General features: G+C 52.7%; 2 protein-coding genes across 2 annotated transcripts; one reads left to right on the top strand and one right to left on the bottom strand.

Annotated features, from left to right (window-relative positions):
* Positions 1 to 3870: 3870 nt before the first annotated feature.
* LOC130404953 (zinc finger protein ZIC 5-like) lies at positions 3871 to 7903 on the bottom strand. Its single transcript, XM_056609904.1, has 2 exons — positions 7195 to 7903; positions 3871 to 4661 (listed from the first exon to the last, which is right to left on the bottom strand). Exons 1-2 carry the CDS (start codon positions 7901 to 7903, stop codon positions 4033 to 4035), a joined length of 1338 nt encoding a protein of 445 aa, XP_056465879.1. The 3' UTR covers positions 3871 to 4032.
* A 1342-nt stretch (positions 7904 to 9245) lies between these two features.
* Positions 9246 to 11413, top strand: LOC130404952 (zinc finger protein ZIC 4-like). Its single transcript, XM_056609903.1, has 3 exons — positions 9246 to 10137; positions 10288 to 10454; positions 11198 to 11413. The coding sequence occupies exons 1-3, from the start codon at positions 9246 to 9248 to the stop codon at positions 11411 to 11413; spliced, it is 1275 nt and encodes a 424-aa protein (XP_056465878.1).
* The last annotated feature ends 1371 nt before the right edge of the window (positions 11414 to 12784 follow it).

The raw sequence follows: 12784 nt of genomic DNA, 5'->3' as shown, positions 1-12784 counted from the left end.
ACTGAGAGAGAGAGAGAATCGGAGAGAGAGAGACCTGCGTGACGTGCACCGTCATGACGTTAATAAATGAAGATAAGCACCAACCTGACGCTTTAATCTTCCATTGTGTCGGACCGGTGAGGGAAGAAGAGGCGGAAATAACCGTGTCTGGTCCTCTTAGCGGTCTGGGTCGGCGGGACCTCCACCCGGGGGGGACGGGGCAGAGATCTCTGGGTAGACCTCAGGGGGGCAGGGGGGACCTACACCAGGAGGGGGGGAACCAATCCGCCACAAAAGACCCATCCTCCCGTCTCCAGGGAAACCGTGGGCATGCAGACAATGCGTCGCACTTCCCAAAGCCCTCCTTTCTTCCTCCCCTCTGTCTCCCCCCTCTCCTCTCCCTCCCTCCCCCTCTCTCCTCCGCCGCTCGTGTTCTCTGTGACACCGCATTGTGTGTGTTTATGCTATTAAAAAAGTGTCTTGTACGACACACACACCAGGGAGAATCGCGTTTCACCGTCGGGACAAAGGGAGACGAGCGACCGTTTCCAGTGACCGGACAGTCATCCCAGTTCCCCTCAGAAGTCGTCCCTCCCAGTAGAGAGGCCTTCCCGAACTGGTTCCCAGTGAAGACACACACGTCTTTTGAATGCTAATGTTTAATGAGTCAATAAGGAACCATGGGAAAATAGATTTGAACACAATAATAAACATACGTAAAATATCACAACCACGCGGCAGATATAGTCCAGCTCGTCGCACGCACGCCTGCACACACACACACACACACACACACACACACACACACACACACACACACACACACACACACACACACACACACACACACACACAACAAGAAACAACATTAAGAAGCAAAGGAAACACAGTTTATATCTCTTTACGGCAAGTATAACTCCATATTTTACACGTTTTACATACTTGCTTGCGTGCACCCCTGAACTCACCGCAGGGGGTACACGTATCCGTTTGGAGTCGCGCGCGCACAGATGCACGCACACACACGCAGACACGTCGCACATGTGCCTGCTCATGTGTTCACAGTTGACATTTTGATCTCTCTCACACACGCACACGCACGCACACACACACCACGCAGAAACCAGGTCTATCGTGGCCCTATGTCCCATGTGACCCCTGCGTGGCAGCCGCTGGCACGCGCGTCCACGCCTCAGGTCGCGCGCTTTGTTTTGTTTGCGTCACCACGTTGTCCGTCCACTGAGAACGCCTTTCGGACGCACAATTTAAAAAACAGCGTTTTTCGATGAAAGGTTTGCTTCGGGTCCCGCTGGGACAGGGACAGCTGATTTGTCGTAGCGATGCGGGTCTTCCCGAACGGAGGAATGCTTCTCAATGTAGCTCATAGCGAGACTCGGAGCTGGTGTGTGCGTGTGCGTGTGTGTGTGTTAGGTACCATTCTCTCCATAAGTCTTCCATACCTTGGGGTTGGGCTCTCAGAGTTAACCGAACACTAAACAGAGGTTTTAAGACGACATCTAGCGAACCCCAGTTCCTGTTTACTTCTCGACGTTTCCGAGGAGCAGCATAAAGACCATTCCTGAATGTCCCCCCTGGTGATTAATAAAGTGTGATTTTTTATGAGATGTTCTGTAATAATCCCAGATGGGAGCGGGGGTATTGTATGGTGAGCCTGGTTCTGGTCCGGTTTAAACCCAAAGCAATGTTCTTAATCATCTTATAAAGTACACTGATAAAACGGTCACAACGGCCTCCAAAACATGAAGAGGACCGGTGAAACCTGCCCTGATTAGACCATGAGGCACAACGCCGCATTGCGTGTCAGATCTTCTATATTAATAACCTTACCCCACTTTTCTATTTTTGTAAGAACCCCCCCCCCCAAAACCAAAGCACTTTTCTGTTAACAATCGCCGTGTTCAACGGTGTCTCTACCTTCACCTGACCCGTCAAACTCTAACCTCTAACCTCTCCCCTGTTCCGAGCAGAAGCAACACATCCACGGCGTGGAAACACATTCATTTATTACTGAGAAGTAGGAAAGGTCTAGAAACACCGGAGGAGGTCTGACGAGGAACCCCCACTCTTCGCCGGAGAAGACGACACAATAAAAACCCTGTCCGGGCTCTCGGCTGTCCCGTGTTTAGTCTGAGCTCTGGGGACGCCCCTCGCTGAATGAAGGATGGACAACTCGATGGCCAAAGGACTATTTATTGTGAAACACTGGCAGGGGTCAGGTAACTCATAGAAAACGCATATTAATATTACAGAGAAACACGTTTACAAAACTGGTTTAAGGGCTTTCGATATCTTCAGGTTACCTAAAACACGGGTATGTCTTCGATCCTGGATTGGTCTCCATTTTTTTTTCTTTTAAATGCTTTTGAAAAATGTATTTTTTTGCATTTATTAAAAAAATATACATGTATGGGAATAAATAGGTTGGTTTTTTTTGAGGGGGGGGGGGGGGGGCTGGGTTAGGACAAGCGCTATAAACAACGTAAGAAGACATTAAATAAAGGAGAACTCCACACTGGCTCATCGATCCTGGGAGTATGGACCACGGTGTGATCAGACGTCTGTGAACACTTCTGGTCACTGCTGGCCCAGAGGACATTTACCTCAAATCAATGATGGAGTTTAACAAACATAATTCTCAGGTGAACTCATTCATTAATTGGGCCCAATTAAGGTTTTTAAGAAGGTTTGGGAGTTACAAGTATATCAAAGTATGCTTTTCTATAGGTTGGTCTTTTTCTTGACAGGTTATCGAGTGCTTTCACCGATCAATTAAACCCTCTGATCGTTATTAAACCGGCTGATCGTTATTGAACCAGCTGATTGTTATTAAACGTCCTCATAAGGGTCGGAGCGACCACTATGAAGCTATCGCGGAGGTACTTTGAGAGAATACATTTACATCAGGTCCTGCTTGCCGTACCCTCGTCGTCATGGATACCTGGCGGGGGGGGGCGGGGTTCTAAAGGACGGTTGGCTCTGTTAGTTTGGCAACGTAGAACATCTTATGGGAAAATATGACTTCCATAATAGTAAAAAGTATAAAAAAAACGACTGCTTGCTCAAGCAGTAACGCAGCTTGCCCACTGCATCCGTCCGTCAACGGATGACCGGAGTCGTCTTTACAGAGGCATTCGTCAGCCAAGCCCGGGCATACGCGATCTCATTGGATGACGGATCCGTGGCTGCCTGAAAAGTTGAAAAATTTTCAACTTCTTGACGGAGCCGATGGATCCAACGGAGCGGATGGATCCACAATGCATTGCGGCTCCGCCCCATTCAAAATCAATGGGATCCGTCCACGGACGGAAGCAGTGGGCAAGGGGTGAAAGTTTGGAGGGCTCTGGTTTTTCTGTTTGAAACGTTCTATCAAACCTCTCTATATTAGTAACTAACGTTAGACTAACGATGCGTTATAGGGACTATCACCGTGTAACACTTAACGTCAAAATGTTTCCTGGGTGATGATCGGACCTTCGGGAAGAACCTCTCTCCCGTCGTGTTTTTCGTATCGGTAAACAAAGACAAGAACGGGGGGGCGGAGGAATACTGATCAGTGGCGGGACCTCGCGGTAGCGTCGCGGGACCGAGGCGGAGTCTCTGTCCTCTAATCCCGAGCCTCGAACCTCTAAAGGTGTCGCTGTTACAACCGTCCCCAACACAGTCCCGTTCAAAACAAAGCGGTCCAGCAAGGCCCCACACACACACAGACACACCGCCTCTCTGCCCTGACCTGACCTTTGAGCCTTGGAACGACGCCAGCCTCTCACCTCAAACCCCCTCGCTCCCCTGATACCAGGTGTGTTTTTGTGTGTGTGTTTGACGGGGTGGTGGGGTGGTGGGGGGGTGGTGGGGGGTGGGGGGGTGATGACAACTACGCACACACAATCACACCACGGTAGGTCCCCGGTCCCCCTGAGCCGAGGACATGAAGCCCCTGATATGAAGTCCAGCAGAGGGATCCGGACCCTCCCGGCCGGCCCTCCTCCACGCGTTCACCGAGTCCGCCGCGGCCAGGCCGCGGGCCACGGGGCCCTACGTGTTGTACTCCTCGTCGCTGGGCTCTGATTTGATGTCCTCAGGGTTGAGAAGGGGGAACTCCTGGTGCACGGCGGTGCGCGTGCACACGTACCACTCCTTAATGTTCGACACCTGAGGTAGGCAGCGCCGCTGGCCGCGGGCGCCCTGCTTCTGCTGGGCCAGGCGGCTCTTCATCAGGCCCGACAGCGACAGGTCCAGGGGCACGGCCGTGGGCGACGCGCTCCGCAGCCGCAGCATCTGGTCCAGCTCCTGGCGCTGGAAGCCGTCGGGCCGGGAGGGGAAGTAGGGCTTAGTGTCGAGCAGGGAGGGGGACAGGGGGTGCAGGTGGTGGTGGTGGTGGTGGTTCATCTTCAGGTCCAGCGGCTCGAAGGGGTTTTGGTGGGGCTGCAGGCAGCGCGGGCGCAGGACGGGGTCGTAGGGGTCGCTGGGGTCGGAGGTAGGCGAGGACTTGACGTGGACCTTCATGTGCTTGCGCAGGGAGCTAGGGTGCGTGTAGGACTTGGTGCAGCCCAGCGCCTTGCAGTCATAAGGCTTGGAGGCCGTGTGCACCTGGGAGTGCTTCTTGCGGTCGCTGCTGTTGGCGAACCGTCGCTCGCAGAACTCACACTGGAAGGGCTTCTCTCCTGGAGGGCGATAACGGTCATGGAGGTTAGCTTTAGCAGAGGAGGCTAGGTTCAACATGTTCCACAGGGTTAGCCTAACCCCTGGTAGCTAGGTCCTACACTTTCAATGGGGTTACCTTTAGCGGTGGTAGCTAGGTTGAACACGTTCAATAAGGTTAGCTTTAGCACGGGTAGCTAGGTTCAACACGTTCAATAGGGTTAGCTTTAGCACTGTTAGCTAGGTTCAACCCATTCATACGGTTAGCTTTAGCGCTGAAATCTAGGTTCAACATGTTATACAGGGTTAGCTTTAGCACTGGTAGCGAGGGTCAACACGTTCAATGGGGTTAGCTTAAGCAGAGGCAGCTAGGTTCAGCACTTTCAATTGGGTTAGCTTTAGCAGAGGAGGCTAGGGTCAACACATTCAATAGGGTCAGCAATAGCGCTGGAAGCTAGGTTCAAAACGTTCAATAAGGTTAGCTTTATTAGTGGTAGCTAGGTTCAACAAGTTAAATAGGGTTAGCTTAAGCAGGTGAAGCTATGTTCAACACATCCAATTGTTTACAACTTCTGCAATCCTCAGCCATAACTAAGGTCAGGGTGTTGCGCTCCAAGACCAAAGGTTATGGGTTCAAAGCCCAGTGGTAGGCTCAACATATTGCATAGGGTTAGCTTTAGCAGAGGAGGCTAGGTTTAATACTTTCCATACGGCTGGTCTTAGCATTTCCAGCTAGGTTCAACCAATTAAATTGTTTACAACTTTTGCAATCTACCGCCATTGTAAGTACGGTTAGGGTGTTCTGTGCACTCCCAGAAAAAAAGTTCTGGGTCAATACCCCAAATCTCCCTGCAGGCAACATTGAGCATTTCCCCTTTTTAATATTTTGAATTTTGTTTCTAACCTTTATTTAACCAGTTAAGTATTTTAGAACCAACTCCGATATACAATGTCTGCCTGGCCTCAATAGGGAAGGGTTAAGGGTCTTAAAAGGAAGTTAGATGACAGCAGCACACATCAAACATCTCCAACACACCCATCCCCTCCAAACACTCCCAGAGAGCATGACATGCAGAGCCCACAGCCCAGCACACAAACCCCTGTAGGGGGCTAGCAGAAAGCAGCACTCTGGCCCCACAATCGTGGAGCAGAAGGAGCCATGCAGAAGAGGAGACAGCAAAACAGACCTGGGGGGGATCTGAGTGCGGGAACAGCTCCACATATCGGTGACCCCCCCCCCCCCCCCCCCCCAAGCCAGTATCTGCTCACTAACGCCCAGTAGGGTCCTCACTAAAGGCTGTAATGGTGACAGCTAGTGAGCCGGGTTCGACACAGTCAAACCACATCCTCAATAAGGTGGTTAGCATCGCCCAGCCAAGCATGTCAACATCTCAACTCTTGTGCCCTCACAACTTCCTGCTCTGATTTCTAAGCACATCAATGCAATGAAGAAAAGGAACTTATTCCATTGACAGAACATCAGATGGTCTCAGAGGCCAGCAAGGTGGAACGTGATTGGTTGAGAGCGGCGGCCCCACATCAAAGGACAGACCTGTCTGAGTCTGTCGCTGGTGAGCCCACATCTGTCTGCTTACAACGCAACACCAGGGCTGGTGTGTGTGTGTGTCTGTGTTTGTAGTACTACTATCAAACACCATATAAGGTGGGTCTAGGCAGCCTGTTGTTGTGATGGTATATATATATTTTGGTATAGATATATAGATATATATAAATTTTATATATATATATTTATATAGGGTGTATATATATATCATAGTTTATATTGTACTATGCATCGAAAGCATTACCAATCGGGTTGTCTGTGTAAACATTCGGATTAAGAAGTGTACGTGATTTAAAAGATTCATTAACACGTTTAGCCATCACTTCAGCTCAGTTAGTCTAACACGTCCGCTACACAATATGGTAATTCGTGTAGTTAATAAGGTGTAATAGCAGTAGTGGTAATGCAGTAATAGCAGTGTAGGTGCATTATTTCAACTTCTATTAAGAGGTAGTATTTATATTCTGTGATAAACAATCGTGGGAATTGACGTCAACCTATATATGATCCGAGGCTATACTGCTGATTATTAACCCTCAGAATATACATCAACTTCAGAACGGAGCCCTGGTAAGACTCCTGGTAACGCTCCTGGTAATATTCCTGGTATCACTCCTGGTAGTATTCCTGGTGATCCCAGCCGGCCCGGTCACCTCAGACGACTCCTAGTTTGGGGGGAGGGGGTGTGCAGGCAGGCAGGGGGTCCACGTCAATCACCGCTCGGCTAAGCCCTGTAAACACTCCTTCTCCTTCTCCTACTCCTTCTCCTTCTACCCTCTCCATCCATCCATTCCACACACCCAGCATCGACACGTTCACACCGAGATGGCCCCAGACCGAGCACCGCACCACGGCAGCACTGAACCGAGCACCGCACCACGGCGTCACCGAACCGAGCACCGCGCGGGTCGCCCGGTTGTTGTGGGGGGAGGCCCGCAGCTCCGGGTTCCCTAAGAGATGGAAGGGAGATGGGGGGGGTGGGGGGGTCCTACCCGTGTGGGTGCGCGTGTGTATCTTGAGGTTCTCCGAGCGCGCGAACATCTTCCCGCAGCTGGGGAAGGCGCAGGTGAAGGGCTTCTCGCCCGTGTGCACGCGGATGTGGTTGATGAGTTTGTACTTGGCTTTGAACGCCTTGCCCCCCCGCAGACACTCGTCCCACATGCACACATGGCTCGAGAGAGGGGACTCGAGCCCGGCCGCGACGTGCTCCGCGGTGACGTGGTCCACCAGCTCGTGCATGGAGCCGAAACTTTGGTCGCAGGGGGTCCGCCTGTCGAGCTGCTTTTGTCTGGACGAAGTTCGCTCCCTCTCGGTCCACTTGCACACCAGCTCGGTCTTGATGACGGCCCCCCCCTTCGAGTAGTCCAGCAGGCCGTCCGCCGCCCCCACGGCCGCTGCCACCGCGGACGCGGCGGCGTCCGAGGCGGCGGCGGCGCCGGAGCGCTGCTGCTGCGGCGGGGGGGCGATGTTGCAGGAGGCCCCGGAGTTGTTGTTCCCCAGCGGAGAGACGAGGCCATTGTGCCTGGTCACACCGGCCGTCCGCTTCATGCTAGCCACGGCGGGCTTCCCCGCTGCCGCGTCGCCGGGCGCGGGCCTCTCGTCCCCCGCTGAAATGAGTCGAATCCTGGCGGCTCTGGGGAATCCGTTCGGTGTTCTCGGCCCTCCTTCCCGGGTGTTTTTGTCGAGGGGGGAAGAGCGCATGCGGTCGCCTTGTTACCCCCCGCTGCTAGTGTTGGATCCCGGGAGCCAGACCCTCCTCCGCACACACTGAATGGAGGGGAGTCGAGTCAAAGGAAACGGAGCGGGCCGCGTTCCAATGCGAAGAGCGGCGCGCAGCCTTCGCTCGCTTCCTTCGCCCCCTCGGATGTCTCCTTGTCTCCTTCCCCGGATCCTTTTTTCTTTCCCCCCCTCGTTTCGAGATTATTATTTTGTCCTCGCGCTACATTTTGAGTCCCGCCTTTGTGATGAAACTGTCGTGCACGTCGCGATCGCGATGGCGGGTGCGTGCCAACACACAACACGACACGGCCCAGCGGGGGGTAGACCCTCTGCTGGGATGAGGAGACGAAGTGACGAGGAGACGAGGTGGCGACCGGGCGCTAAACACATTGGTAGCACCCTGGCGCTGCACGCACATTTAAATGAGCACATTAATTAACATGGAGGTGACTAGACAACAGTTATTCATTCATAGTGAATAGCGGAATACGGCTAAATAAGAATAAGGAATAATACTAATAATACTAAATATTTTACCATCTGTTGTTGTGAATTTCTACATTATTATGAATGTTATTAGCACCGGCATCTATGCCTTTGCTCAAAACACGTCAGTAAACAGAGGCTTGATACCATTCATTAATTAAAAGCCTGAGTTGTTGTTGTAATTAGAATGTTGTGACATAATCGTGTCTCTTTACAACAATAGTCGCTGAGAAACTAAACCTAGTTTACACGAGACAGAAAACTATCCTCGTCCCTTCTCTCACACAAACACACGCGCGCCCGCGCGCGCACACACACACGCGCACGCACGCGCACACACACACACACACACACACACACACACACACACACACACACACACACACACACACACACACACACACACACACACACACACACACACACACATTGTTTTGTTTGTACGGATAGGAGCCTAGCCCCTCCTTTATGGATCCAGGGGAACTCCCATTGGCTGGCCGGTGTAGGCCACTTAAACGTCTGACCAATGGGACGCGGTCGCTGTTTGTGGGACCCCCGGGGTTCTTAAAAAGGGAGCGACGGGTGAACTCTAGGGCCACATTAGAAGGGACGCCGGACCAACTCCCACACTGACGCAGCCTGAACGTTTAGCCTCAGCTGTTCTGTTTTGGTTGACTCGAGACGAGACTTTTTTCACTCTTAATACTTTCTGCTCTCTCCCTGCGTCGCGCCTCGTGCACGGTGTTTGAGTCCGTTTGGATACCAGCAACCCAGGAGCAAGGTACCTCCAGAGAGAAAGAGAGAGATGCACCTGCAGCTCGATCGGGACCCTCCGGGTATGTTTGGGGACCCCACCATGGCGCTCCAGCTCCACGTCGCGGGTTCTTCCTACAAACACAGTGGGGACCCCCACCAGCACCCCTCCGCGTGCCACGGCCGCGAGGACCCCTCCGTTGCCGCCTCATACGCCAGCAGCACGCGGGACTTCCTGGCGCGGAACCTCGGCTTCGTGGCGCCGGAGTCCTCATCCCCCGGGGCAATCGTGGACCGCCAGGCCCAGGAGCACCTATTCCGGTCCATGACCGGCTCCCTACTGCCGCACCACCCGGGCGGAGAGCGCCCGGCGCACGGCCACAGCCAGCTCCGATTCCCGGGATTCCACCCACACCACCACCACCTCCACCACCCAGAGCAGCAGCTGGTGGGCCGGTTCCCGGGGCTCCCCGCGGGGGTCGGGATGGAGATGTTCAGCCAGGATCAGCTCCACCACGGAGCGTCCGGCGCTCGAGGCGAGACCTGTGGCGACTACGGCCCCCCGGGGGGGCTCAACATGGGGCTCGCGGGCCACCATCACCCCGGGGCGGGGGCGTTCTTCCGGTACATGCGCCCGCAATACACGAAGCAGGACCTCATCTGCCGGTGGACCGGGCCGGACCACGCGGCAGAACCGGCGGGCGAGGCGCATCGGTTCTGCGGGCGCACCTACGGCACCATGCAGGAGCTCGTGACGCACGTCTCCGTGGAGCACGTGGGGGGTCCCGACCAGAGCCACCACGTCTGCTGCTGGGAGGACTGCCTGCGCGAAGCACAGCCCTTCAGGGCCAAGTACAAGCTCGTGAACCACATACGCGTGCACACCGGAGAGAAGCCCTTCACGTGCCCCTTCCCGGGCTGCCTCAAGGTGTTTGCGCGCTCGGAAAACCTCAAGATACACAAGCGGACGCACACAGGTAACCGTTTTACTCCTAGTTGCTGCACGTGCACTGTTATATTTAAAATGTTATATTTATAATTCTTAAATTTATCAATGCCAATTTAGCAATCATCAAAGCCGTCAATCATCTCCGAGTTTGACACGAGGTGTTCGTTTCCGTCCGCAGGGGAGAAGCCGTTCGTGTGCGACTTCTTCCAGTGCGACCGGCGCTTCGCCAACAGCAGCGACCGCAAGAAGCACATGCATGTGCACACGTCCGACAAGCCCTACGTGTGCAAGATGTGCGACAAGTCCTACACGCACCCCAGCTCCCTGCGCAAACACACCATGAAGGTAAGAGCGAGGAGGGTTTGGGGATGAGTCCATTGGGGATGAGTTGTCTAGGCTACTTTACGCACAGCAGCAGCCCCGTTACGCACGGCCTGTAACCCCTCCACGGACGATCCTCTGCGAGTCTAAGAAAGTTCGATGCACTGAGACTTAATCATGTTTTGTTTGTGGTTTCAATGCTATTATTATTAATTTTTTTAGAAGCATTTTCTTAAATACTCTATATCCAACAATCAATTAATCAATCAATCAATCAATCAATCAATCAATCAATCAATCATCAAACACATAAAAGATAACCCAGTATGTGGGTCAGTTCCAGACCTGTAGAAGCCATCCAATCATATGATCCGGCCCAAATGAACCGATAGGTTGAGAGTTTGGATGTTTTTAGCTGGATATAATAAAATCGGTGTGCGTGTGGGTGTGAGGGTGAGTGTGTGTACGGCTATGTTTGTGTACGACTGAGTGTGTGTGTGCAGCTGAGTGTACTTCTGAGTGTGTGTGTGTGTGTACGTCTTAGTGTGTGTGCGTTTGTGTGTATGTATGGCTGTGTATGTGCGGCACTGTGTGTACGTCTGAGTGTGTGTGGCTGAGTGTGTGTGTATGTGTGTGTGTGTGTGTGTGTGTGTGTGTGTGTGTGTGTGTGTGTGTGTGTGTGTGTGTGTGTGTGTGTGTGTGTATGTGTGGCAGTCTCCGGTGCGGTGTGTCCCCTCAGAGGTCCTAACGTCACTCCTCTCCTTCAGGTTCACGTCTCCCTCGCCGACGCCGACTGCTCCCCAGCGACCAGCAGCGGCTACGAGTCCCTCTCCTCCCCCCAGGAGACGGGCTCCCCCGGGTCCGACTCCCAGGGGCCCGCGTCCCCGGACCCCGAGGGGCCCCCCCGCGGCCCCGTTCCGTCCAACTACAGCGAATGGTACACGGTGGCGGGCCAGGAGGTCCGGGGCAGCGGCTTCATGTGAGGGCCCCACCGGGCGTCGCCATGTTTACGGATGAGAGACCCCCCCCCATTAACAGGCGAGGCGGGGGGGGGGTCAGGTCCTGATGCGGTGGCCGCCCTCCCCAAACCCAGTTGGGAACCTTCTGCACAGAGCTCAAGGTGCGGCCTCTTGGTCGCATTATTTCATTTATAAATCTCAGGGTTGGGGTTCAAGCTGAAGCAGGCGGTGCCAACTCCCACCTGGAGGGGGGAGATGGGGGGGTACTTCTGGGTCACAAAGGGAGTGCACCACGCCAGACCAGAGGTAGAGCGGGATGGACCTCTGGAGAAACATGGCCCAGGGTTACTCTGAAGAGGAGGTCTCTGAAGAGAAGGTCTCTGAAGAGGAGGTCTCTGAAGAGGAGGTCTCTTAGGTGAAGGTCTCTGAAGAGGAGGTCTCTGAAGAGGAGGTCTCTTAGGAGAAGGTCTCTGAAGAGAAGGTCTCTAAAGAGGAGGTCTCTTAGGAGAAGGTCTCTGAAGAGAAGGTCTCTTAGGTGTAGGTCTCTGAAGAGAAGGTCTCTGAAGAGCAGACCAGAGCCGGCTGACCACCGTTTCCTGCGGCCCGAAGCTCAGGCAAAGTTGCATCGGCTGCGGCCATCTTTTTCCTCTTTCATGTGACCCAGCATGAAGCGCTGCTGTGACAGCAAGCAGCCAATCAGAACTCAGTAGCACTGTAGTTTGGACGCCCCGGTTGGGTCGATACAAAACCAAAGACATTCAGAGAATCCACTGAGAAGTAAAGCGTGCAACGCATGTCGTGGGATCATGAGTGGACATGTTATTAAATGGTTGAGCGTTTTGAAAACGAAATATATTTTTTCATGATTTCCTCATATATTTTACTAATTTGTATTATGATTTTTTGGAGACAATCAAACCGTCTCCTAGGCGGGACTATGTCTGCGGTTATGGACCACCAGGGGAGCCAATTGGACTCAGGGTGTCTGTGACGAAGAGCAATAAAACACAGGGATTCGATTTTTTTTGTTACCTTTATATAGAATTTAGCATATATATTGTCAGAATGTTGTTTATATTTTGGACTTGCAGGAAGAAGCGTGAGCTCCGTGTGTATCGACTCCAAGACAACAATAAGCTATTAATTGCACCAAAAATAGAGAACAAAGTTGTTAATACTGAAGTGTTCTCTAAACAATCCTAAAATACATGTGTGCTGTTTACAAGGACTGGCTGATATGACCAAAGAATGCTAACAATTGACCTGAGAATGTGAATCAGAAAGTGCCAAAACGTTGTAAATTAATCTCTGAATGCAATAAATCTCCTTTATATGTCGTCCGTCTAAGCCTCGGTTCTATATTGCTATAAATAAACCTGCATACATCAATAGTAT

The sequence above is a fragment of the Gadus chalcogrammus genome, chromosome 15 (genome assembly GCF_026213295.1).
Source record: "Gadus chalcogrammus isolate NIFS_2021 chromosome 15, NIFS_Gcha_1.0, whole genome shotgun sequence".
Classification (NCBI taxonomy): Eukaryota; Metazoa; Chordata; class Actinopteri; order Gadiformes; family Gadidae; genus Gadus; species Gadus chalcogrammus.
The sequence above is the reverse complement of the archived record's forward strand: the minus strand, read 5'-3'. Positions and strand labels throughout refer to the sequence as shown.

What these genes read in the sequence shown, in the direction of transcription:
- LOC130404953 (XM_056609904.1), bottom strand. Translation starts at nt 7,903, where the DNA reads ATGCGCTCTTCCCCCCTCGACAAAAACACCCGGGAAGGAGGGCCGAGA. An exon ending in ACACACGCGCACCCACACGG is followed by an intron (nt 4,662 to 7,194) that starts GTAGGACCCCCC and finishes ATCGCCCTCCAG; the next exon opens with GAGAGAAGCCCTTCCAGTGT.
- LOC130404952 (XM_056609903.1), top strand. Translation starts at nt 9,246, where the DNA reads ATGTTTGGGGACCCCACCATGGCGCTCCAGCTCCACGTCGCGGGTTCT. An exon ending in ACACAAGCGGACGCACACAG is followed by an intron (nt 10,138 to 10,287) that starts GTAACCGTTTTA and finishes TTCCGTCCGCAG; the next exon opens with GGGAGAAGCCGTTCGTGTGC. An exon ending in TGCGCAAACACACCATGAAG is followed by an intron (nt 10,455 to 11,197) that starts GTAAGAGCGAGG and finishes CCTCTCCTTCAG; the next exon opens with GTTCACGTCTCCCTCGCCGA.